Source organism: Musa acuminata, chromosome BXJ1-3 (genome assembly GCF_036884655.1).
Source record: "Musa acuminata AAA Group cultivar baxijiao chromosome BXJ1-3, Cavendish_Baxijiao_AAA, whole genome shotgun sequence".
Taxonomy (NCBI): Eukaryota; Viridiplantae; Streptophyta; class Magnoliopsida; order Zingiberales; family Musaceae; genus Musa; species Musa acuminata.
The window spans coordinates 2060937-2083882 of NC_088329.1; the positions used below are offsets into that span (position 1 = coordinate 2060937).

The window sequence follows — 22946 nt, forward strand, 5'->3', positions numbered from 1 at the left end:
CATACCCTATTATGTATGGTCTATGATTAAGCTTTATGAGATTGTATCTAATTAGATGCTTGAAGCCTTTGCTAGGTCTACAATAATCTAAAATTTTCACAGTGGTATTTCAGAAGATGAATAGGTTTTCACAGTGCTTAAGAAAGATAGTCTCCTGCACAGTAAATTTTGTTAAGAATCATTTTTTTCTTCAGGTCTGATTATAGATTGAAATCTTTGAGTGATGGTCACCATACAATTTGTGCTATTTTGGTGAACTCGATAAATAACTCATGCTCTTTGTGCCTTAAGCTCAGAAATAAGTTGGCAGTCTGGGTAAATCCATTCAAAGGAAAATCTTTGACATCAGTTGTGCAGAAGTTCACCAATAGATTATAAATTTTAGGTAGCTAGATTTGAGTTGTAATTGTCAATCCATCATAGGAAATTTCAGTTTGGGATATTTAGATGAAAGAACTAGAATCAACATATTGTCGTAATTAAGTTTTGCAGCTAAGCTTCCCTAAAACAAAGTTTGGTCTTAAGTAACTGAGTTGAGTTGGGACAGGCCACTGGCCAGTTCAAGATACAGATCAATTCTTCTTTGATATCCAAAGCATCCAATTTAGAATCTAAGGATGATCAATCTACATTATCTTACTCTATCTATGCCGACGTTTCAAACTTTGATCACCAAGATTTTAAGGGATCAACGTTACTGTAATATCAAGATTAACCTTCTTTTTAAAAACACAAAGTGCAAGAAATCAATAATCAAGTAACAGCAAAGATCTTTTTTACATTAAAATTAAGGAGAGATAAAAGGAAAATCTGCATTTGTAGCAGTGTATGGGAAACCATAGAATTGAAAGTTTTACAGAGTACCAAGGAAGAAATAGGCCTATTCCTCCTAAAAGCTGGTCTTGATTATGGCTAGTTTAACAATTCCAAGGTGAAAAACCCAACAATTTGACCCATCAACATATATATATGTATATATATGTATATATACACATATATATACATACACATATACATATACACATATATATGTACATACACATTTATATACACATATATATGTACATACATATATAAATATATATATGTATGTATGTATATATATATATATATATATATATATATATATATATATATATATATATATATATATATATATATGTCAACTTACATAGACCAATGTTAACCATCATTAAAAGTCACTAAAGTCATTAATGTTACTATGAGTGGCAATATATGGAAGATTTTAGTATGTAAGCAAACATATATTATGTTATCATTCATAACGCCAAATGTAACGTTTGTTTAACTTTGCAAAGATATATCTGTAGAACCCCTTTTTTTCTAAAATAAAAACACAGTCAGCACAAGACATCCTTATCATAAATTGTGTACAGCACCTACCGCATTAAACCAGAACAGCGCACATGGTGAACTATCTCTATTACCTAAGTTAGGTGACACAAAAGCTCTAATTGCATTCAGATTGTTCATTTTTAGTGAAGCTCATCATTTGTTACTTAAATTTTCTGGCAAGAAAGGTGATCATAATACTAAATTTGAAATGAAATTTACTTGTGATTGTTCATGTTTATTTTTTTCTTATATAATTGGGAAGAGTAAACTTAAAGCTATCAGAGAACCAACAGTAGATGTGACCTATCAAAAAGCTCTCATCAGACACTTAATATAAGTTGGTCCCTTTTCCTAATAACAAGCTTTCTGGTGGTAGTAATCTAACTAAAAATCTGGTATTAGGGTAAACTAGAGAAAGGTCAATTGCTGACTCTACATCTCAGGTTTCACCCAATGTGAGAATTGATCCATAAATGGGTATCTGTGCAAACTTTTGGGGAGGCTGGTAACCCAATTAGAAACCCATATTAATCACCACATCAATAAAAGATCGCTTAGAATCGAAACCCTAGAACCAGAACAGGATCAGGAATGCGATGAAGTGGAAAATAGTGAGCAAAACGAGGGGAGATAGAGAAAAGAAAACCTGGCATTTGTCCTTAGCCTCCTTGATACATTCCCAGAGCTCTTAGAGCTTCCCGACCTCCGCGGCGTCGGAATCGGAATCGGAGGCCACGGCTCCCAGAGTAGTGGAGTTGTGCAAAAGGTAAGGACAAATGTGGCATTTCATATTTATCCAAAGAAAGAGAGTCGTTTACGAATCGTTGTTGATTTATCATTTTATTTAATATTTCTCGGAGATTTCCATCATTACTCTCTTTTCTAAGGAGATTGTCTCTTAAAGAGAAATAAAAGACAATATTTGAATTGAATTCAATATTTTCCTGATGTAATTTTAAATTACAAAAAATTAAAATTTATTAGGTGTTATATATATATTTACATTATTTTTTTAGGTGATATTATATCATATTTTTTTTATTATCATTACTCATAAATCATTACAATATTATTTTTAAGATAATAATTAATTTAATAATTTAAATTAAAAATATTATTTAAAAATAAAAAAATAAAAAGTACCAATTGAAAAATATATAAAACATGAATATATTTTAGAAAAACAGGCCACCAAGTATAACATTAGATCATTTAGTTAAATCAAAATAATGAAAAAAAAAAACATTGACTAATCTATCACCCTTTTTCTCCTATGAAAGTTCAACTCTAACTTACAAATTGTCTGCATGGAAAAAAGGATGAAGATAACCTTCTCACATGAGGATGGTGAGAAATGAAAACAGAGGATGTAATCTAAAGTGCCCAAAATGATGCATTTAAGAAACAGATGATCAAGATACAAATGATAGAAACACATTTGAGCAATATGCAATCCATCCAAATACAATTGTCCTTGGAGGAGGCAAATTGATACATTTAGAGAACAGATGAACACAAATGACATAAACACAAGTGGACTATGCAATCCATGCAAAAAATTCAGAGTTAACTTTATTTGGTTTAGTGCTTCATTTTCAGCACTAACAGCATTTTCTGATAGAAATCCTTTATTTGCAATCCCAGTTAGGAAATAAAGCTCCAGACTCTTTACACTGGCTCAGAGATGATTTGCTAAAGGAGAGAGAAAATAGAGCATGACCCTCTCATAATCCAATCGGTAACATAAAATGGATACATCAAGAACAACAAAATGGTTAGGCAAACTGCCCAACCTCTAAAATATCAAGCATCGACAGCCACCTTAGTGCCACCGGAACTACAATCCGCTCAAGTGACTTTTGCCCACAAAAGATGACCGGAAATAAAATCAAGCAGGGTTTCCCGATTTGCTGCTTTCAGGTGCATGGTCATGCCTAAAGCTGATGATGCCTGAAAGGCCTCGTCCCTTGGCAAGGTGTTCTATCTCATTAAGCTTCTGCTTGAGTTGTTCCAAGTCTCTCATCAGATCCTCCTCTTTCTGTTTCATAGCCTACAAGAAGGGGAAACATGTTTCTGTAAGATAACAAATGGCAATCTAACTTAAAAGAGTAATGCTGCAATGCTGCATTCTAAATTATTATTAGATAGAATAACATAAAACACATGATCAGCTCAGACCATCCTGACCAAGAAAGGCATACATGAACAACCAACACAGAAATGTGTTCTTTACATGACCAACCAAAAGGTCATCACTGATGGTAATCAAATTTTGATAAGCTTTTGCAGGTAATACTGTCTCTTCCTATTTCTTAGTGTGTACCAACAGTAATGAGCAAATAATGAACATTAGCAGAGGCCAAACGCTTGAATTAAAAGCTAGGGTACCAGGCAACTGAGAGAATCATTTTCACAAGAAAATGATTCATTATAAAAAACAATTCAATTCATCTGTATAAGAGCTACTGAGATCATCATCGTTGCTATTCTATGATTTGAAAGGAATGACAAGCTAACATTGGGAGCAACAATTGCTGAACTTGGGAAATATAACCACAATTGAGACTGAAATAAGGAGTTAAGGTGATTTAGGGCTTAAACCCTGAAAGATCGAGAGAATATTATTTAATCTGGACACGTGCCACAGACCACAGCTGGAAATATTAACACTGAATGATGGTTAAGACTCAAGAATTTGCCTGGTTAAGAACCAAGAACAAGTTACAGGTAACCAGATAAATCCATTCATGTAAAGGCAAGGAAAACTCAACCCAGTCATTCAACTTCTCTGCCAAAAACAAAAAAACTATGATTCTGGCACCAAAATAGCTACATCAGCATTGAAATACCCTAAATTAAACTGTGGTTTTAGCAGGATTAACTTCATCGTTCTATATCAAGTTTCTTTGATGTAAAACTGAATAGAAAATCGAGGCATAGCTTTGAATTCACAGATCCAGTTATTGGCTGCTTCCCCCACTCAAATTTGAGATGACTTCCTCAGATTGACATTATACTCTTCAGGAGAAAGATCTAATATTTCTCCATGTAGTTCTGCCCTTTTTTCCTTTCTCCCAGTTTTCATTTTTTCTCCATGTTTCTTCATCCTTCAGTGTTTTGTTGGCTACCTTTGATTAACAGTTTTTTCTAGTTCATTGCATAACTGTATCAAAACCAACTTATTAAATCATGAAAAGATCTAATATTTTATTGTTTGTATCCAGTGCTTAAGGAATTGCTGATAGCAGCTACATGAGATGAATGATTGAAAAGAGTTTCCACGTTCATATTAATTTACTAAATGCAACAGAAGTTTCAAATGAAGAAAATGGAAGAATGAACATACTAAGTGGAAACAGAAAAGCAGAAAAGCAGAAAAGATATTATATCTTCCAAATGAGAATTTTAACTATTACCTCAATTTCCTGCCTACGGATTTCCTCCTTTCTAGCTTCCGATCTTGCACTTCTTTGCACCTCAAATATCAAAGCAACTCCAGCAACCTACTAGACCAAAGAGGCAAAGACTATAGTGAAACAGTAGCAAGTGTAGTTTCCTCAATCTAGATTTAGAACCAGAAAAACTTCAAAACCACGAGATCCACTCCAGGGTAGTTCTATTGATACTTATTCTTGCAGACAAGAAAATGCATCGATGCTTATTCAATTTGAAAACCAGTTTTTGTGATAAAAGACAAAACAGCATGTACACATTAAGCTGTGCTTCAATGAGAAGTCACGTAAAGTTATCAGCTTCAATGGATATATCAAACTTGCTTGGAGGTTAAAGCATATAGCCTGGATAGGTACATACTGAAAAGACAAAGAACTCTCCAATAAGGTCTGAAGCAGCTTGAACAGCTTTCTCCTCATCCAAGGGTCGGATCTCAACATTGGTTGAATGACCATAAATTCTTCTTTGTATGTTCGTTGTGATTCGGTGGTTGGCCTGTAACAGACAATTTACATGGCACCGCTTTGTTAATGACAATACATTTTTAAAGTTCACATGCATATTATAAACATAAAAACTAAAATGACTGAGAAGCAGAACAATAATCACGAATCAGAATGTGTATTAACTATTACATGCACCATGAAAGAAATTAAAGAACATTTAACCACATATAACATAAGAGAAAGGAGAAATTCTAGAATGAGGTGCACAGAAGAATTGCCAAGGCTATGATTTCAGCTTCAGTACTTCATAAAGGACTTCTTATTTCGCTCAACTGTAACCAACAAGCTTCTTCGCTAGAGCTTTTGAATTGTTCTCCAACAATGAACTACAGATCCCAAGGTACTTCAATAGACTAATGGCAAGCATGTTTTTGTTTTATAATACAGAAGCACAATAATAGCAAATTAATTGAGGGTGAGTTTTGGGGTCATAGAAACATTGTTCTTTTGCAATCTAGTTGAACAGGATGCAAATTGCAATTCAAATTGCAAAAGAGAGGTAAATCTGCATATATTGATCTTCGTCAGACCCCCATTGTACATGAGTCTTGTGCATCGAGCCATCCGATTTTTTTTCACAACATTTTTTCTTTAAATCGATGTTCATTTCTCTCACAATGTGACACCAAAAAGCCAATTTCTAAGCAAACTTTCTAAGATGGACCATTGGGTTCATTCGACGTCACAAACATCATAGACAACATACGATAAGACTTCAAATGACCCTCGTTGGACATGACGCTAAATTTAGTATCCGAGGAAGAAGATTTCGAATCAGTGAAACGTAGAGGAAGAAGAAGATTTTGAAGACCTGAGCGACGTTAACGATCAGTCGGCGGAACTTGGGATGGAGGCCAGCCTCCTTCTTGAGCCTGCTGGCGATGGGCTTGCAGACCGTCTTCAGAACCAACGTCCCGAGTTTCACCACCGGCAGGATCATCCTCTCCTTCCCCCCCTTAACGCCGCCCAACTCGATCCGCAAGTGTTCGGGAGGAATCAGACCGACAGGAGGATTCTCCGGCCTCGAGTCGCGGACCGCCGCCGGCTCTTCCTTGATCTCGCAGAGGACGTCGAAGAGAGAGGACCTTCTCTCGTTCCTACTGGGAATTGGGAAAATGCCCTCTGAACCGACTTTAGAGACGACTTCGTGTACTACACGAAAATTGGCGCACATCAACGGGCTGGATGTGCGCCGAGTTAACCAGTCGTGAGTTAAACCGCTGCCGTGATGGCACCTTATCGGATTTTATTTGATATCGGAGTCCATCCAATTCGTTCAAATCCGGTTCGGATGTTTCTTTCGTATTGGGTTCCGAAACGAAAACACACAATCAAATTTTATGGTTATTATATGATGGTAAATAGAAAACATATACTCAAATTGGGTCCAACCACTAATCTATTGGTTTAAGCCTTTAGATGAACCGTCATATGCTAAAAAAGGCTCACATATCGAATATTGGGCTAATAACACAAAAATAATGTTGTAGTAACATTAAATTAATTAGTTGAAGGATTTGGTTCCAAAGTATAATTGGATGTAGAAAAGGTTACTCTCACATAGAATGTGATGATGAGTTGATTTGATAATAAGATTAGAAAGATCTACGGATGATAATTCGAACTTAAAACATCTAAAAGTGCATTATATTTTTGAAGTATTTTTTAATGATTTTAAAAGTATTTTTTTAATGATTTTAAAAGTATTTTTATTATATTAAATGAAACACATGACACTCTCACGTTATCACGAAATAGAGGTTTATCATCACTTATGCTGTAATTTACTAATCAATCCAAATACCTCGACGAAAGAAGTTGAACTACTATTTAGTTGATGGAAAGAATATATATGATCGATCATCATTCGACATATGACTTTCGCGTGATTTCGAGACCGAAAGAAAAAGATAGATGCTACATCGCCACTGATTTATCCATGTAAACAAGGGCCTAAGGTAGGAATAAAAGTCATGTGAAATTTGTTAGAGATGATTAGGGTTTATGTAGGTGACAACTCAAGATATTATCGTTTTCACCTTGAAGACACATAAGATAATCATATGCGTACATGATCAGAATCATGTCGGGCTGATCAAGACGTTTACGACATCTTCTCATAACACTTGTGATGGTTATATTTTAAAATATTATTTCAGGATTTTTTTTCTTCAAATATTTAAAATTTTAAAAATATTTTTTTTTAAAAAAAATATTATTAAAATATAAAAAAATATATTAATTTTATTTGTATTATTTATTTGATTTAGTATAATTTGATCAGCAAGAGCAACAGAAAGGGGAGAAAAAAACAAAGGATGCTAATGTTGATGAGATTTTAATTAAAATAAGGTGCTATAATTTTCGGAAATCATTTTAATAATTAATTTACCCCCTTTTTTTTCTACGTCACAAACAGTGGAAAAGAAACAAAATTTCCAATTAAGAAAACAGTTTCCGACGACAGAAATGCAGCAAATATAGAGTTGTAGGCACAATTTAAATGGATGGCGTGTGAGATTGATTAGGCTGTAACACAATTATTGTGCCTACGTATGCTAAACTTGGTTTAGCTTTCCTTCACCCTCCCTTGCATCCATCGCTTCCTCTTCTTTTTAGGCCATGGAGCTCAACTTACGTGCTTGACTGCACTCACAGTCACGTATACCGAAGCATATGTTTGTTGCTAAGATGGTGAAACGGAACAGCTTCTTCATGCATTGCTGGATCCGTCAGGTCACCTGTCAGCGATCCTGCTTCGCGTTGCAGGCCACTGCCCTCGCCCAGAACCTGAGCTGCTCCTTCATGTCTGTAGCAGACCTCTTCTCCGCCCACTCCAGCCTCGGCGGTGCTGATCTCTCCACGAACCATGCTTCCGAGAGATACGGCCGAGGGACGCGGCCATGGCCGTCGTCGGAGTTCCGCCTCTCTCGCAGGCCGGGAATCACGTCCGCGAGGCCCGCGTTCGATGCTTCCTTGTCGAAGACGAAGCCCAGGTCCTTGAATCCTTGGATCTCGAAGGACTCCAGGTCGCTGTAGCTTCTCCACTTCTTCCCTTGGATAGATCTCATGTAGTTCGCTTCAGTGAAGAGGCGTGTTTGGCTGGCGAAATACTTGTAATTGCTGGCTTCCTCCTTCCAGTCTCTTGGCGGTCGGAATCTTGGAAAGCTCGGATTAGGTGTCGTGGCGCACTGAACGAACCAAAAGCGGAAGTCATAGAGAAGATATTAAGAGGAGAAGGGCAACAAAGTCGTGCGGATGACACAATCAAGGCATCGAATCCGATGCTGCAACAATGATATGGGCACATGCTATCTTGGTGGCACGTCAATTACCCCGGAGGCAGGCTGTGGACGTCGTTGATCGTCGCAGGAACTCAAACAATGTTGAAGCTTTGAGCTCCTCGTCGTCCTCGAACGATCTCTCACGTCTCGTGAGGTGGCGTCGTCACGGTCGTCACAGTACGCCGGCAGAGACGGAGCCCGAACCAGTGCGTTACCGCCATCTGCTACGTTCCTCCGGGGACAGGCCATGTCACTCGATTCCTCCTGTCGGGTGCGATACGACGGCATCGACGGCGCCCGGAGCAGCTTGCGAGCAGGCTTTCCATCAAATCCGGACGGTCTCCTCGTAATCGAACCCTCATGATGCGAAATTGAGCTGCCAACGTCTTCCTTGGCTTTCGAGGGAGGAGGAGTTGGGGGGAGGATCCGCGGCGGTGGTCTTCTCCTGCTCTCGAGTGCGTTGTGGAAGAACCAATACTCGTCCAACAGGGCCGTCGGTTCCACCACCACACCCTCTGTGACTGCAGCAGTGGCAGCCCCACATGCTTTCTCCTTCTCTGCTCCCATCCTGATCACTTCCTCTTTTAGCCTTTTGGTAGAGAGAGAGAGAGAGAGAGAGAGAGAGGGAGGGAGGGAGGAGAGGCTGGAGAACCTCTCTGGCTGTTGGCTGCGTCTCGAGTGCCCAATCGATCCACCCCATTCCTTTTTGGTATTTAATTGCCTGTTGGAGGTGTGGTGATGGAGCAAACCTGGCAAGCGCATGTTCTGGTGTCTGACGACACCACCGTATACACAATTGCTGCGACGTTAAGGCATCCAACGAAGCAGACGAAGGTGCTCTAAGGGCGTGCTGGTTGATGTGGGGCTTTCTAGTGTATCGGTTTGGTGTTTGGTGTTGGGAAAGGTGACGGATTTGGCGAGTTGGGACTCGGGGGGGTTGTGCACTTGGACATGTTGGCCAAGCTGAGGAGGTGGCCGCATGTGCTGTGACGGCTTGGATATGTTTAGGAGTATTATTGGGCAGAGGGTTCCAGTGCAGGATCGACAACTCGGAACAGCCGATTCCACGCATGAAATGATCACAGTTGTCGAAGAAGAGGTCATTCGACTCATGGGATCCGGTTCAAGCAGAAATAGCCCGTCGAGATGGCAGACCGGGTTTATTTGACCTTGCTTAAGTCGGGTTCAACGAAACCGAAAGATGAATGTATGACAAGTTTTGTCTTGCAATGATTCGATCAAGTTCATGTATCATTCAATTGAATTTGAATGGGAAATAAGTTTTCGGATTCAGGTTCCAAGACGACGAGCACTAAACAACCGAATCGTCGGTTCATCCATCGATTGACGGCACATTGCTCGGAGGGAACCGGTTCGAGTAAACCGGGGTGGGGTCGGTTCTTGGAGGAGTATGGTGAAAATCCCAGTCGAACCGACACGGTCACGTGGAGGGACGTTTGCAATGATTGAGAGGCGGTCCGGCGGAGGGTACGAATGGATCGCTAATTTGTCTTTGTCGATCGCCAGACACACCGGTAATTTCGGGTTGTCCGTTCAATGGTTTGACTTGTCGGATGCCACGCCGCTGAGGACTGCTTTTGATTACATGCATGATCAGGTGATCACTGTACTTATACATCGAGTTTGGACTGACACGATTACATGTCTTTTATTTTAAGCAGATGGTCCCATGTCGATCCCCCCCCCCCCCACCCCCACATAATTCATAGCATGTGCCGACCCATAAAAGAAATGAGATTTGTCACGTCCTCATCAGTTGCATTCATCGAGTTAAATTTTTTAGACTACATTAGTTATAATATTAGAGCAATTTTGCCTCCCCAAATATATATGAACTTTTGAGGAGCAGAAAAGGTCAGATAATATATAAAAAATAGTTCAAACAGAGATCGCTTTGATCTTTGTCAAATGCAGCCAAAAAAGATTTGTATTAGGAGTAACAGGACAATGTCCTATCCACCAAGGTTGGCAGAATCTACTGTCATCCCACCACTTGAAGTCATGCAATCTAAATGTTCAGATCTGATGAACAAAAAACAAACAGAGAGTTTCGAGTTTTCAAATCATTGGATTCTCGGCTCCGGCATGGAAATCCATGCAGCCATTCAAATTAATTATTGGTAACAAAAAGTATTAGGGTGTTTGGATGCCCAAGGAGACATCCAAGTTATACATGTGTTGGTCATTGAACATTGTGGATTTCCAATCAACATCAAAACCAGATGATGCCAAATTCCGACTCTAAACAATGATTTGCAACTTACAATCAGGATAAGAGAGCAAAAAGTTGGACTACATGTATTTAGCTTCGCACGACTTACCTGACTAGGTTTTTATGAAAGCTCTGACATGGAGGAACCTCTTCAAGTCCAGAACCAAAGGTACAGACATCCTTCACAAAACTCCAACCAGTGAGAAATAGTTCATCATCTTATGCCTTCTTCACGTTGGTGATGGAGATGTGTCAGGCCCCAGAGCCAAAAAGACTCCAATCATGGATCTTGAAGCTTGTGATAGCAAGTTTGAAGACTTCAGCCATCGGGAGGCATCCAGCCTGCACAGCAGGTATGGCCAGACCAGCTCTTACGGTCCTTGCACTTTCACTCAATGGGCTGAAATCACAGATACATAATCTAGCATTATCAGAAGCAATTAATAGATATCACCCATTTAATGGTTGGTGATTGTAAATCTATTGTTAAATGGAAAAGAGAGGGGAGAGCGCAATGCCGGTAAAACGAAAATTTTAAAACCAAGTAGCAAAATAGGTTACTCATTATAATGCAAGACCAGCATTTCTGGACTAAAAAGAAAAATATGGTGTAGTTATTCGACCAAGCTTACCCATATCGACATGGTGAAGCATTTGCATTCAACCAAGATAATACAGTGTATATTTTATCAATGTATATCATCAATAGATCTGTGATAACACCTGTTCGATATTCATTGCCCTGTAAATATCACACAACATGTTTTCGGGCAAAGAATTTTGTGAGTTCACCTACAAATATATAATTTGATCAATGTGCAGAGTGTGTCAATTGGTTATTTTATATGTCCACCAGATTCCTCTTAAACTGAAAGAAAAATCATATAAATTAGTTGTTAGGTCAGTCATACCTTAGGAATCAGAATACTGGATGGTTAGCATGATGAGATAAGAACATTGAGGTGAATGTACAATTTACTAGGAAAGTTAGGTTAAAATATATTTTCATTTATGAACAATTAGATGTAGCCAATAAGATATAAAGAAGAATTTTCATTCAAAGGAGATCTGTGAATGTAATTATAAGATGAGTCTACTAGGATATGCTGTGCAATGAGAGATACAATAACGATACCAAAGATAACTTTACTAGAAACGATAGAAGATTTAAATGCTCTTATTTTAACAAGAGACGTTGTCGTATAAAGAGATCAACGTTGTAAAAGGATCCATCTCTATCCATAAAGAGATGGGGCATTTCGGCCTTTTTGTCATATGGTATGCTGATCATCCTACTGAACAATAAAAAAAATAGGACGGATGACAAGATTACAATGCTCCAAGCCTCCAACAGATGTAGTTAAATTGTCTGAATTTAGGTGGTTGTTCTATATTGTGGATGCATAACTTTACTGTCATTATCTGAGGCTGGTAAAACAAGAGACTTGCTACTTGGTGATTAGACATGCCAACAACCAAAAGAGTCGAAATCACTCGATCATTCCCAAAATTTACGTTCATAATTCACTTTCTTCCCTCTCAATGCATCAAACATTTTTCGTTGCATCTAATATAGGTCTGCATATCCTTCTCAGGTAATGTCAGAACGTTTTAATGTTCGAGTTCAATTCAACTCCCTTTCATGGTAAACACCAAAATTCTGATAAATGTTCAAAATTAATTAGCAAGCACTGTAAAGCACATACAGAAATAGTCTGTAACATGCACAGATATTGCAAAGTTTTGTCGAAGTTACATTTGGCACTTACTTTATTAAAATAGGCTCATATGCAGTGATCACCACGTCAGTCGAAACTTCCTTAAGACGCAAATTTGCCAGATATACCTGCAGACATCAAGCAACAGCTCAAGCATTCAAGTTCCAGCCTGTTGCTGGGTATCATTATATCCAAAAGCAAACTTACCCTAACCAAATTCTGTGCCTCTCTTCCTTGCCTTCCCTTTGCAATGGCCTACAAGAAATGTAGAACATTTTACCAAGATCAATGAGAAGGTAAGGTGACACACTATGCATAAATTGAACAAAAGGTTCACACAAAATAATAACCATAGTGATAGCAAATTGCACACATATATTGCGACAAATACAATCAACCATGGTATACGTTTCACTTGATTGTTTAAGTCTAAATTGTAAAGCTACAAGAGAGCAAATAATCTCTTCTCTCTTGGCATTATCATATAGATTAGGTCTTAAGGAAACATGAACAGCGAACACATCTGAATAAGGTACTGTTTAATTGATTGTTAGTCAATCACTAAGAGAAGATATGAATTCTGCAAGAAATTGACAAGCCATCCTTTGCCTGCAATAAAAGAACATAATAAATCCAAAACTATGAAAAATATACATCGGGTAGAACTGTCAGGTTTAACATTTTAAGAACCATTTTCATGATATTTTGATCCATGTTCAATTATAAGCAACCTGTTAGGTGTGGATGAAAAAATGGTTTCATCACCAAAACTAGTACTAAAAATAATATTTCCCACAAAGGAAGCTTGTCACCTAGCTATAAAAGCACTGCCAAGTGCTAATAGCTCTCCATATCTACCGGAGTTGAATGATTCGATCTTTTGAAGTTGGGGTTCCCGATAAAGTTTGATGGGCTGATTGACTTGATTCCTAGCAACAGCTCGATACAAATTCACTCATGCCTTGCATCAAATTGTGCGCTCTTAAGGATGTTTGCATTAGAACTAGCAATAGGAAGCCCCTACAAATGGCTGGCTAAGATTATTGTATGCTTATACCTTAATTATTACAGTATATTGTGCATTAACTTAGTTTGTCCCCCAAGCAATCCCACATCAAAACAGTTAAACTTCAGCTTAATGGGGATGGATTCTCAGAACTATGCAACTTCCATTTTTAGCTTCATTTTTATTTGGCCTAGTTGTTCTCTGGCCTTTCATAACTACAGCTTTGATCAAGAAAACTGATGTATGAAGGATTTTCAGATCATCTTTTATCATCAAGTCTTGTATTTCACTAGAAAATTACTTAAGATATTCTCTGGAACCCACAAAATATGTTTGTATACAATGCCAATGAGGATATATGTACCACACGTACTCTGGAACTTAACAAGCAGCTTTATTTTCCTATCTATAATTTGACAATAGCACTTTACATCCCAGAAAATTATTGCACAGGGAAGCAGTCAATTATCTCAATTGAAAATGCCTACTTTATGCATTAAAATTTATAATGAAAATATCCACCACATATGCCGAGAATAACCTTGGTGCATTATCCATATTATCATTGACATTAGAAGACTTGCACAGCAACTTACATCCTTTGATGTAAACCGCTACTTTTGCGAATGTAATCAGGCAGAAAATTAGGCTGCCTTAAGAGCTAGAACTGAAAAATCTAATGGTTTGTGAGTGTAATCTTTTCCACCAGTGTTGACTTGGTTTTTGCACAATGACCTATTTCTGTAGATCCTTGAGATCTTAACAACTTCCTCCTTGATAAAAGAAAAACAAGAATACCAAGAATTGCACAAAAGGCCCATGAAACGGTTTAATGAGGCACTGACCAGTTACAAGTAATATTCGATAGTAGTATGTGCATAAACATCAAAATGCGGTAACCAGAAAATAACAATATACAGTAACAGACTTCGTGATGAGTAAGTTTACCATTTGACCGATGGCAGTTGTAACTAATGCAGGTCCATTTAGGCTAGTTAAACCAACAGCCTCAAGAGTGCCAGAATGCTCAAGGACCTGGTAAAAGACAAGGAAAAGATTAAATTATCAAAGAAATATTACAACCAGACATTTCATTCACCATAGTCTAGATAAATAAATCAGACAAGACCATCTATCACAGAAAAGTAACCTCTTGGATGCAGAACGACAATGACAAATAAAAGGAAACAACTGCTCCAAACATGTTGAAAAATGTCTTTGCTAGGCTGGAAAATTATCCACATAAAAGACTTCACAAACTAGAGAATAGGAAATACATTTCTTTTCTAAGAACATTTAGAATAATATAAATAGGTGTATATATCGTCACCAATGCAAGGTGTAGATACTTCCAGCTTCAAAAGTCATTATTGTCACCAATGCAAAATCCAAAAGAATTAGCGAACCTCTAAACATCCGCAACTGTCTTAAAATGTTGTCATGGGCGGTTGCCTATGAGCTTGGTATCTAGGCAGCCCCAAGACCACTGAAGTACCCTCACAACATAAAGTATGGTGCTTTTTTAATTTAAAGAAAGGTAACCATGGAACATTCATGTTGACTTAAGCACCTAAGATCCACTTTTTTTCTTCAATGGTTATTTGTTATTGATGCTCTGCAGCGAGTGACATGTACAGGTAAATTTTATGAAAATTTGAAAGCAAAAGTAGTTATTCTACATATTTCCACAATAACAACATTGATTATGTGAGTCTACTAGACAACGAACTTATTATCTTGCAATTCAAACTCATCAGGAATTATTACTGTTAGTGCACTGTTGCACATTTGATAGGTCTTAGGTTCGACGCCATGTGTGAGCGTCTTGCACGCTGATTAATCTAATGAAAAGAAATTAAGTTTTGTTCGTAATAAGAAAACAGTGTCTCTAACGTTGTGAACAATGCCAAAGTAATGAGGTCCAAAGACCTTTATGGTCTAGGGTAACAGTTGCAGAAGTTATAAAATAAAGCAATAGAGTGGCAGCAGTTACAAGAACGATGGAAAGCCCAAAGGAGGTCTATAAAGTGGCATAGACAACTGCATAAATGTTCTACTTGAACGAGTGAATACAGTTTTCAAACTAGTCTAGAATCAGTATATCCCAAAAATCCATCAAGAAGGAACTTACCATGGTTTCTTCAGCATCTTGTTCACGGGCAATGTCCTGCAGGAACCAAACAGCGCTTCCACCGTCTCCAACCTCGTGTTTCAGATCTAGTAGCTCAAAAATAAGGCTCTCATCCCGATCGGGATCTGCAAACACCTCCTTCAAAAGTTCAATAGAATTCAGATACACCTAGTCAAATTTTATAAACAATGAGACTTAGCACAAGGCCTAGTTAAAACTGCAGAGAACCTGATGATCGGGGACTTCCCGTATGTTGCTTACATCCTGATTCAACAAAATAACATGTCATGCTATAACCTAAAACCAAAGGCAAAAGTACAATTCTCATACAACAAAAAAAGCTTACCTGAAACCTCGAAGGAAAGCAACTAGATATGGCGCCCCCAAATAGAGGCCGTGGAACACGATCTTCTCCATTCATCTTGCTGCTGGTACCAAAAAAATTTCCTCACAGCTGTGGGTCCAAATCCAAATGGCAAAAATCTGAAAAAAGAACAATGCATATTAGTAGTTCAGAATGGCATTCAACTAACAGCCACAATTTCTGGGGAGAATCACATAAAAAGAAGGGGGAGAAAGAGAAAGAAATCACACATAAATTCTCATAAGACTTCATATGAACTTGTCACATGAACTCTAAGTCTTCTTCCTTTCAGAAAACCCTAAAATCAAACACGAAAAAGAGAAACCCACATAGATGGATTCATGGATTCTTCCGAGTGCAAAAAGAGTAAAGAAATCTGCGAATTAAAATGGCAAATTATAGGAGACGCTAGAAATGTTACCTCGATCAGTGAAAGAAAGGCAGAGAAGACGAGAGAGCGCAGGAAGAAGGGTGAAGGGATAGTAGGTTGATATATCTATATACAGCAACGAGGTTTTCTTTACGCGTAGTGTTTACGCACAACACCGGTGTTTCCGGTGAACATGGTTTGCGTGAATGAAAACCTCCGTCTGATGAAGGGACCCGCGTGGGTCATCGCTCGTGGGGCCCGGTATAGAAATAACGCCGAACACCTGGTGTTATGCGTGAGGGGAAGACGGAGGCGGCGGGGGAGGGCGAGAAGGCACGGGAAGACGCCCGAGGGGGCGCACCGGTCTGCGGCGAAGGGGTGAAGGGGAGAGAGGGAGGAGAAAACGCTGGAATGGCGAAGTAGGATGGAGGGGAAGGAGGGAGAGATACCGCGGAAGAGCCCGCACGCCGTTGCCGTTCGCCGATGGAGGGGAAGACGCCGACCGCGCTGTTCCTGGATCCCGTTTTCGCAGGGAGGCAGGAGTATTCCGCTGCCGAATCCGAGTAAGGTCTAATAAGGTTAACAACGATAGGTGGCTGACTCGGATATGTGTATAAAAATAATTAGTTGGATTGAAGAAGTATGGCGCAATTTATAAATGACATTATTTTTTTTTGTAATCTCAACTTTGGAGATCGATGTTCAAGCGAATTCAGAAGTAATCATGTAAGTCCGACTATAATTCGATTCGAACCGAAATCAAATCGAATTAGAATTATCGGTTCGACGGTTGCTGAATTCTGAAACAGGAATCAATGTTTTTGGTTTAGTTTCAAATCAATCAATCAAAATTTTTTTTATTATAAAAAAATAAACAATCATATACTTCTTCAAACAATGAATTCATCCTTTCAACGGTTAAAAAGATAACTAAATCAAACTATTAGGAAATAAATTACAAAATCAACCCACAAAAAATCTCACAGAAAAGATCAGCCTGCTGTGCTGGGTGTAGTGATCACTCGAATATAATTTCATCAAACTACTAATTCCAGAGGATATGATAATACATGTCTGGAGACAACCAAAGAGCGTCCAAAACTTGGTTGATTCCTCAATGTTATCCACAGCTTACGCTATCTTTCTTGAAAGATTCTTCAACCCACATCCAACGCATTTCAGTATGACCGTGTTCGTAGTTGGATCAGGCTTTATAACAAATTTGACACCAAGAAAATCTCTGATATTTCTAAGAGTCTCTATCCCGTATGGTGTTAGCTTCCCGACACGAACCTTGGATACATCTGGGGGGCATAGAGCACAGAGGAGAAAGAGCAAGCCCTGGAAACATTTCAAAAGCCACGTGAGTACATTGTGGGAATCAAAAGAATGCAATGCTGGGAATACCTAAAGCTGAACGGTAGCATGTTCTACCAAAGCTTTGACATGAGTTTGCAGGACAGTTTTGAGTAATGAAATGACAATCTACGCCTGAAAAACAATCACATGATAATTTTGGCCAAAATATGACGATATTTTTGGTTGATTATTTTAACATCAGTTCTCTTTAGTATTTTTGCAGCATATAAACCCCAAATAATTTAATATCATCTAATTCACCTTCACACGAGCTGCAAGCTTATACTTGGCCGCCTAGGGGACTTTCTATCAGGAACCACAACACAATTGCAACTATCTACACATTGATTCTTAAGTATTTCCATGTTTATGAACTTCAAATCTACTGCACATGCCATCAACCATTTTCATTATGAAGAGATATCAAGAAGTATAACAGCAAACCTGGTGTGTTGAATCAACTACACCCCCTTGCTCTATCTCCCCAAGTAACATCGAAGCAGCTTGGACACCAACATCCTCAGGAGGCAACATCTCTGGCTTCTCAGAATCTTCCATGACATCTGTCTCGTCAGCTTTAGGATAGCTTATTGCAACGTCTGTAGAAATCAAGCAGCCTGAAGTAGTTTCTGCAACTAATGATAAGCCATAGCCTGGTGATCTGCCATGTGGTGGAGCCATTTGTCAAAGCAGAATTCAATTAAATATCATATATTTATATGCTAAACAACACAAAGAAATGGAACTTCAGAAATTGTGTGTTTATAAATTCAGGCTTAAGGAGCCGAATAGAGTTCCAACCAGTGGTAGACCAAAAGATAGTTACTTGGAGTGGGCAAGAATATGAATTCATGACATGACAAGACCAACATGAAGCAAATAAGAGCTTCGCAGGTGCAGATTGTTCTCATATAGGTAGCTGTATTAATCAGGTTGACATAATAAACATGCCCAATAGAGGGGCCAGACTTGGTTTTAGGAACTTGGCCTGACTAACCTGCAATGACTATTTTATAATCAAGTTGACATGTTAAATAAATCATCATCAGTGTTGATTGTCAACAGTGTCATTTTGGATTGTATAAACATATCAAATTTTGTCATAGCAGGTTAATCATGTTGAACTACTTTATTCGAGTCAAGTTGAGAATAAGCTTTCTGTAACAACTTTAATCAGGTCCAATTGGTACATTGATGGGCAAGTAGATTAAGTCTAATTAATGGCCTACAACAATTAATTAGTTGGTTTGGGAATGACAACTTATTCCACTACAAGCAACTCAAGCCACTCATCAGACTCAACCAAAATCTCAATTGATAGGTAATTAACCAACACTACAATTCTCAGAAGATCTTGTTCTTTTCAACAGAATCAATCTCAAACGTGTCTAGAAGTATCCATAACAAGACCGTAATTGTTCACAGGTTTTTCAAGTTATACCAGGATATAACCAAATTAAATAGCAAACCAATCATTTTGAGATCAAAATTAAGTAACATTTATTAGCTATTAATACTAACTACAGTATAGTTGAATGAGACAAAGAAACTAGAGGTATCTTATGACAATCTAAAATATAAATTTTACAACACTCAAAGTTCTCATATATTAGAAATTATTAACACTTTATAGAGATTTGGTGACTGCCAATAGGGATCCAAAATTAAACTTGGTCTCCCTACAAACTGGGATCCTGATGAACTGTCAAAACTAAATTCCTACAAATCAGATGCAGGTGATACATGAGTTTTCAAAGCTTTTTCCACCTCTTTGCTATTTTTGGCTACATATTCCCAATAATCATATCATAGACACATTGATACAATGGACTCGCAAAATGGGAAGAGACCATATTTACGTATGTTAAAAGGGAAAATAGAATCCTATTCACATCTGACTCATAATAAAATACGTATTAGGTATTCTTGATGTTGGTGCTCAAGATTCCAACAAAATTACATATTAGCAAATGTAAATATGAGAAATTTCTCTTCATGAATTGCATGGAATTTTCATCACAGCTAGTGATTTCAGGCATGTGCTTTAGATGCATAATCACTATATATACATATTGTTTTTGATGCATGAGCTTTTGTTTACTTGCAGGCATGGTTTGCAATACCATACCGTACCGCTCGGTACGGGTGATACATATAGGTCCGATAGAAGACCGGTATAAGTGATATATCAGTACATCTTAGTGTATCATGTGTCGGTACACTCGGTATGAACTGTATCAACAACTGATCAGTACACCGGTATGGTACGGAATTCAAAACCTTACTTGCAGGTAACTATGAGCTTACAATTTCAAGAATCTAGAGCTCACATAATTAGCTCACGATGAAAGAAATTGGAGAAAATTTCTGAGTCTTTCATTGGTTAATATCTATTATTATATGATTTCCTGAATGCATTTAGTTCATGTTAAGGATAAGTTTGTCATAGATGGTTTAATCGATAAGAAATCCTAAAATTAAATGTTATAAATTTAACCATGCCGGAGCAATGTATTTCATAGAATTTGGACTATAATATATGGATAAGCAAGGTTCCCATTATTTTGTTCGTTATGAGAAATAACTCAGCTATGCTGTAGCATCTCTATTAGTTTTAACTTTTAAGTTCCACATAAAGCATTACTAACTCAAACAAATCATATGAGGCCATATATGCTTTTTAATATGATCAATTAAGATGGAAAATTTCTATTAAATCTTTAAGGTCTGTTATACAAAACAAAAATGAAAAAATAGATACCCGTCCTTCACTTTGATAGGATTTGCACTGCCATCTGCACAACAAAAATGCATCTCTGCTACTTATTTTACTGGGCCATTTAACTACCAACCTTAGGCAATGGTTCAACCTGAACTAAGCCCCCTGTTCTATAGCCATATATTTTTTATTTTTTTAATAACATGACATGCGTATGTTTGTACAAAAATATAGCATGTACCAGAATTATGCATCTAAAGGCATCCTATCATAATAAAGAAAATACAGAATTAGTATTTTCTCTTTAAATAGGAATATGGAAAATATGTTGCATATAATACACCATCCTGAAGAAAGAATGTCATATATGGCTAAGATAATTCACCAAAGTATTAGAGGAAACCAGTATGATCATGTACCGGACAAAACAAATTCATAGACAAGGACTGGTTGATATCTAAGCTGTACCTTCCACCAGCTGGACCAGATCTGTGGTCCGTAAAGATATGAACATCAGGAATGAAGCGATTGAAGACTCCACGAGCTGCATATATCATACGATTTGCAATCTGCGGAGATACTCGTGTCGAGAATGTCACCCCTCTAATGCTCTTAACCATTCCTTCATCAACCCAATGGGCTGCCTGCAAGTACCAGTTTAATTCAAACATAACCAGCAAAAGAACCAAAATTTTACTTCTACAAGCAAGAAACAAAGGGAACTCACGGTCAAGCTGTTTGGTACAATCGGAACCCCCAGAACAACCTCCCCACCACCAAGAGGAGGAGCCCCCCGGCTCTCAATTTTCAACTCCAGTCCTTCTAAAGGGACACCAAAACGCTTGAGCATATGCAATGTTGTTGTCCGAAAGGTATCAACAGATGGATCCTTAGAATCATTTGTGATCCCTGAAATGGAAGCATTATATTGCTTTTTTTTTCCAAAATGCATGAATTAAATATCATTAGACATAACGACACTACTAGCAGCTGATTGTTTACCCATGTTTGAAAATGTTGCACCTTTTTTGTTGAAAACGAAAAAGAAAATTCAATCTATTAACTAGCAGATGTATAGCCGCTTTTGGCCACCACAATTAGCCAATTTCTTTATCCACGATAGTTTCAGGAATATAGAAGTTTCGGCTTGGCAGTTATTCTTTTGTCCGTGATCTTGATCACAGAAATTGGGGAACTTCAGCAATAGGAGAGCCAGTGATGATTCGATATGCAAGAGATGTTCATGTCGGCATACAGTTGGATTCAGCAGATGTAGGAAGTTGCAAAACAAGATCACAAATACTTTTCAACTCAACAACACGAAGAAATACCTCAAACAAAAGAAAGAAAGTAAGAAGGGGTGAAACCTTTGAGCCTAATTGAGAGGGGCTTCTTGCCAAACAGGCCGATCAAGATCAGCGGCTCGAGGAAGTATCCCATGGAGCGGTTGAGACCACAGTCATGCACTAAATACTTCCCTCCCATAAGAACTCCCGGCTTATACCTCAGTTTCGTCCCTGCACAAACCAAACCCTAGCAGATTGGTAAGCGATCCCCACCCAAACTCGTACAGATAAAAGGGGAAGCACAGAAATCGTCACTCAGAATCCAAACTTCTTAAGCTGATAAAGCAGGGTTTCGGCGCACGAACCGGTCTCGTTGATCTCAACGGTGCAGTCGTCGGAGACCTTTTCGATGAGGCGGAGGAGGGAAACCTCGTGAGGCCGGAGCCCCGGCGAGGTGTCGTCCGAGCGAATATCCTCCACGAGGATCGGGGTCGAGGAAAGCGTCGAAAGGAGGAGACGCTGCCGGAACTGGCGGCTCCCCTTCAGCCTGACATACGACGTCTTCCCCATCGCCGAACTCGTCCTCCTCTCTTCCGCCGCTCTTTCCCCGCTAAACCCTAATATTCATACTTTTCCCACCCCGTATCCAACTCGACCAGATAACCCAGAGGAGGGGGCCCAGCAAGTCTCATAACTAAGAGCCAATCATACGGCAGGTAGCGCCCCGGATGAACTATAAACATAATTAAAGTGGTCAGGCCAGGCCTGCCACTTAAACGGGTCCAAGTGAGCCCAATCTAAACCCAAACCGTAAAGACCCAACTGGACTGATAGACTCCAACTGGGTTGGGCTTGGGTTTGGAAACTATGATCCGACTAAGGGGTTTAGTAAGAGCACAATCTCAGCCTCATAAACCCGACCCGACATCTGACTAATTTAGATCCGACTCCAAAATCCGAACGCTAAACCGGTTGGTTATTGGAAGAACCAACCCGACCAAATCGACCCCATGCGAACCGGGTTCAAATCTTGCCCTCTTCTTCCATCATTTACCTTTGTGGCTGTCTGCAGTGGCTACTGGCAGACCGGTGGATTCGGGCACTCATACATTAAGATTCGTTGCAGCTTTTTGAACAGTGGGTTAGCAGAAATTAGTCAGC

The 22946-nt window shown here is 38.6% G+C and overlaps 4 protein-coding genes across 7 annotated transcripts; all 4 read right to left on the minus strand.

Annotated features, from left to right (window-relative positions):
* Positions 1–2906: 2906 nt before the first annotated feature.
* On the minus strand, positions 2907–6427 carry LOC103977054 (OPA3-like protein). Its single transcript, XM_009392459.3, has 4 exons — positions 6127–6427; positions 5170–5304; positions 4773–4859; positions 2907–3406 (listed from the first exon to the last, which is right to left on the minus strand). Exons 1-4 carry the CDS (start codon positions 6253–6255, stop codon positions 3245–3247), a joined length of 513 nt encoding a protein of 170 aa, XP_009390734.1. The 5' UTR covers positions 6256–6427; the 3' UTR covers positions 2907–3244.
* A 1345-nt stretch (positions 6428–7772) lies between these two features.
* On the minus strand, positions 7773–9285 carry LOC135615957 (uncharacterized). The gene is made up of 2 exons (XM_065115082.1): positions 8651–9285; positions 7773–8506 (listed from the first exon to the last, which is right to left on the minus strand). Exons 1-2 carry the CDS (start codon positions 9164–9166, stop codon positions 8060–8062), a joined length of 963 nt encoding a protein of 320 aa, XP_064971154.1. The 5' UTR covers positions 9167–9285; the 3' UTR covers positions 7773–8059.
* Positions 9286–10686: 1401 nt separating this feature from the next.
* Positions 10687–17025, minus strand: LOC103977052 (uncharacterized). Of its 4 annotated transcripts, none has more exons than XM_009392454.3 (9): positions 16871–16998; positions 16282–16349; positions 16034–16170; positions 15916–15951; positions 15688–15825; positions 14505–14591; positions 12758–12805; positions 12602–12678; positions 10687–11232 (listed from the first exon to the last, which is right to left on the minus strand). In XM_009392454.3, exons 3-9 carry the CDS (start codon positions 16106–16108, stop codon positions 11085–11087), a joined length of 609 nt encoding a protein of 202 aa, XP_009390729.2. In that variant the 5' UTR covers positions 16109–16170; positions 16282–16349; positions 16871–16998; the 3' UTR covers positions 10687–11084. The 4 variants fall into 4 exon arrangements, with proteins under 4 accessions (XP_009390729.2, XP_064971370.1, XP_009390732.2 ...); XM_065115298.1 differs by lacking the exon at positions 16871–16998 and adding an exon at positions 16473–16833; XM_009392457.3 differs by lacking the exon at positions 16282–16349 and having other exon boundaries at positions 16871–17025.
* A 314-nt stretch (positions 17026–17339) lies between these two features.
* On the minus strand, positions 17340–22418 carry LOC135615965 (probable RNA 3'-terminal phosphate cyclase-like protein). The gene is made up of 6 exons (XM_065115095.1): positions 22151–22418; positions 21867–22016; positions 21227–21408; positions 20968–21143; positions 18225–18441; positions 17340–17762 (listed from the first exon to the last, which is right to left on the minus strand). The coding sequence occupies exons 1-6, from the start codon at positions 22353–22355 to the stop codon at positions 17553–17555; spliced, it is 1140 nt and encodes a 379-aa protein (XP_064971167.1). The 5' UTR covers positions 22356–22418; the 3' UTR covers positions 17340–17552.
* Positions 22419–22946: the final 528 nt, after the last annotated feature.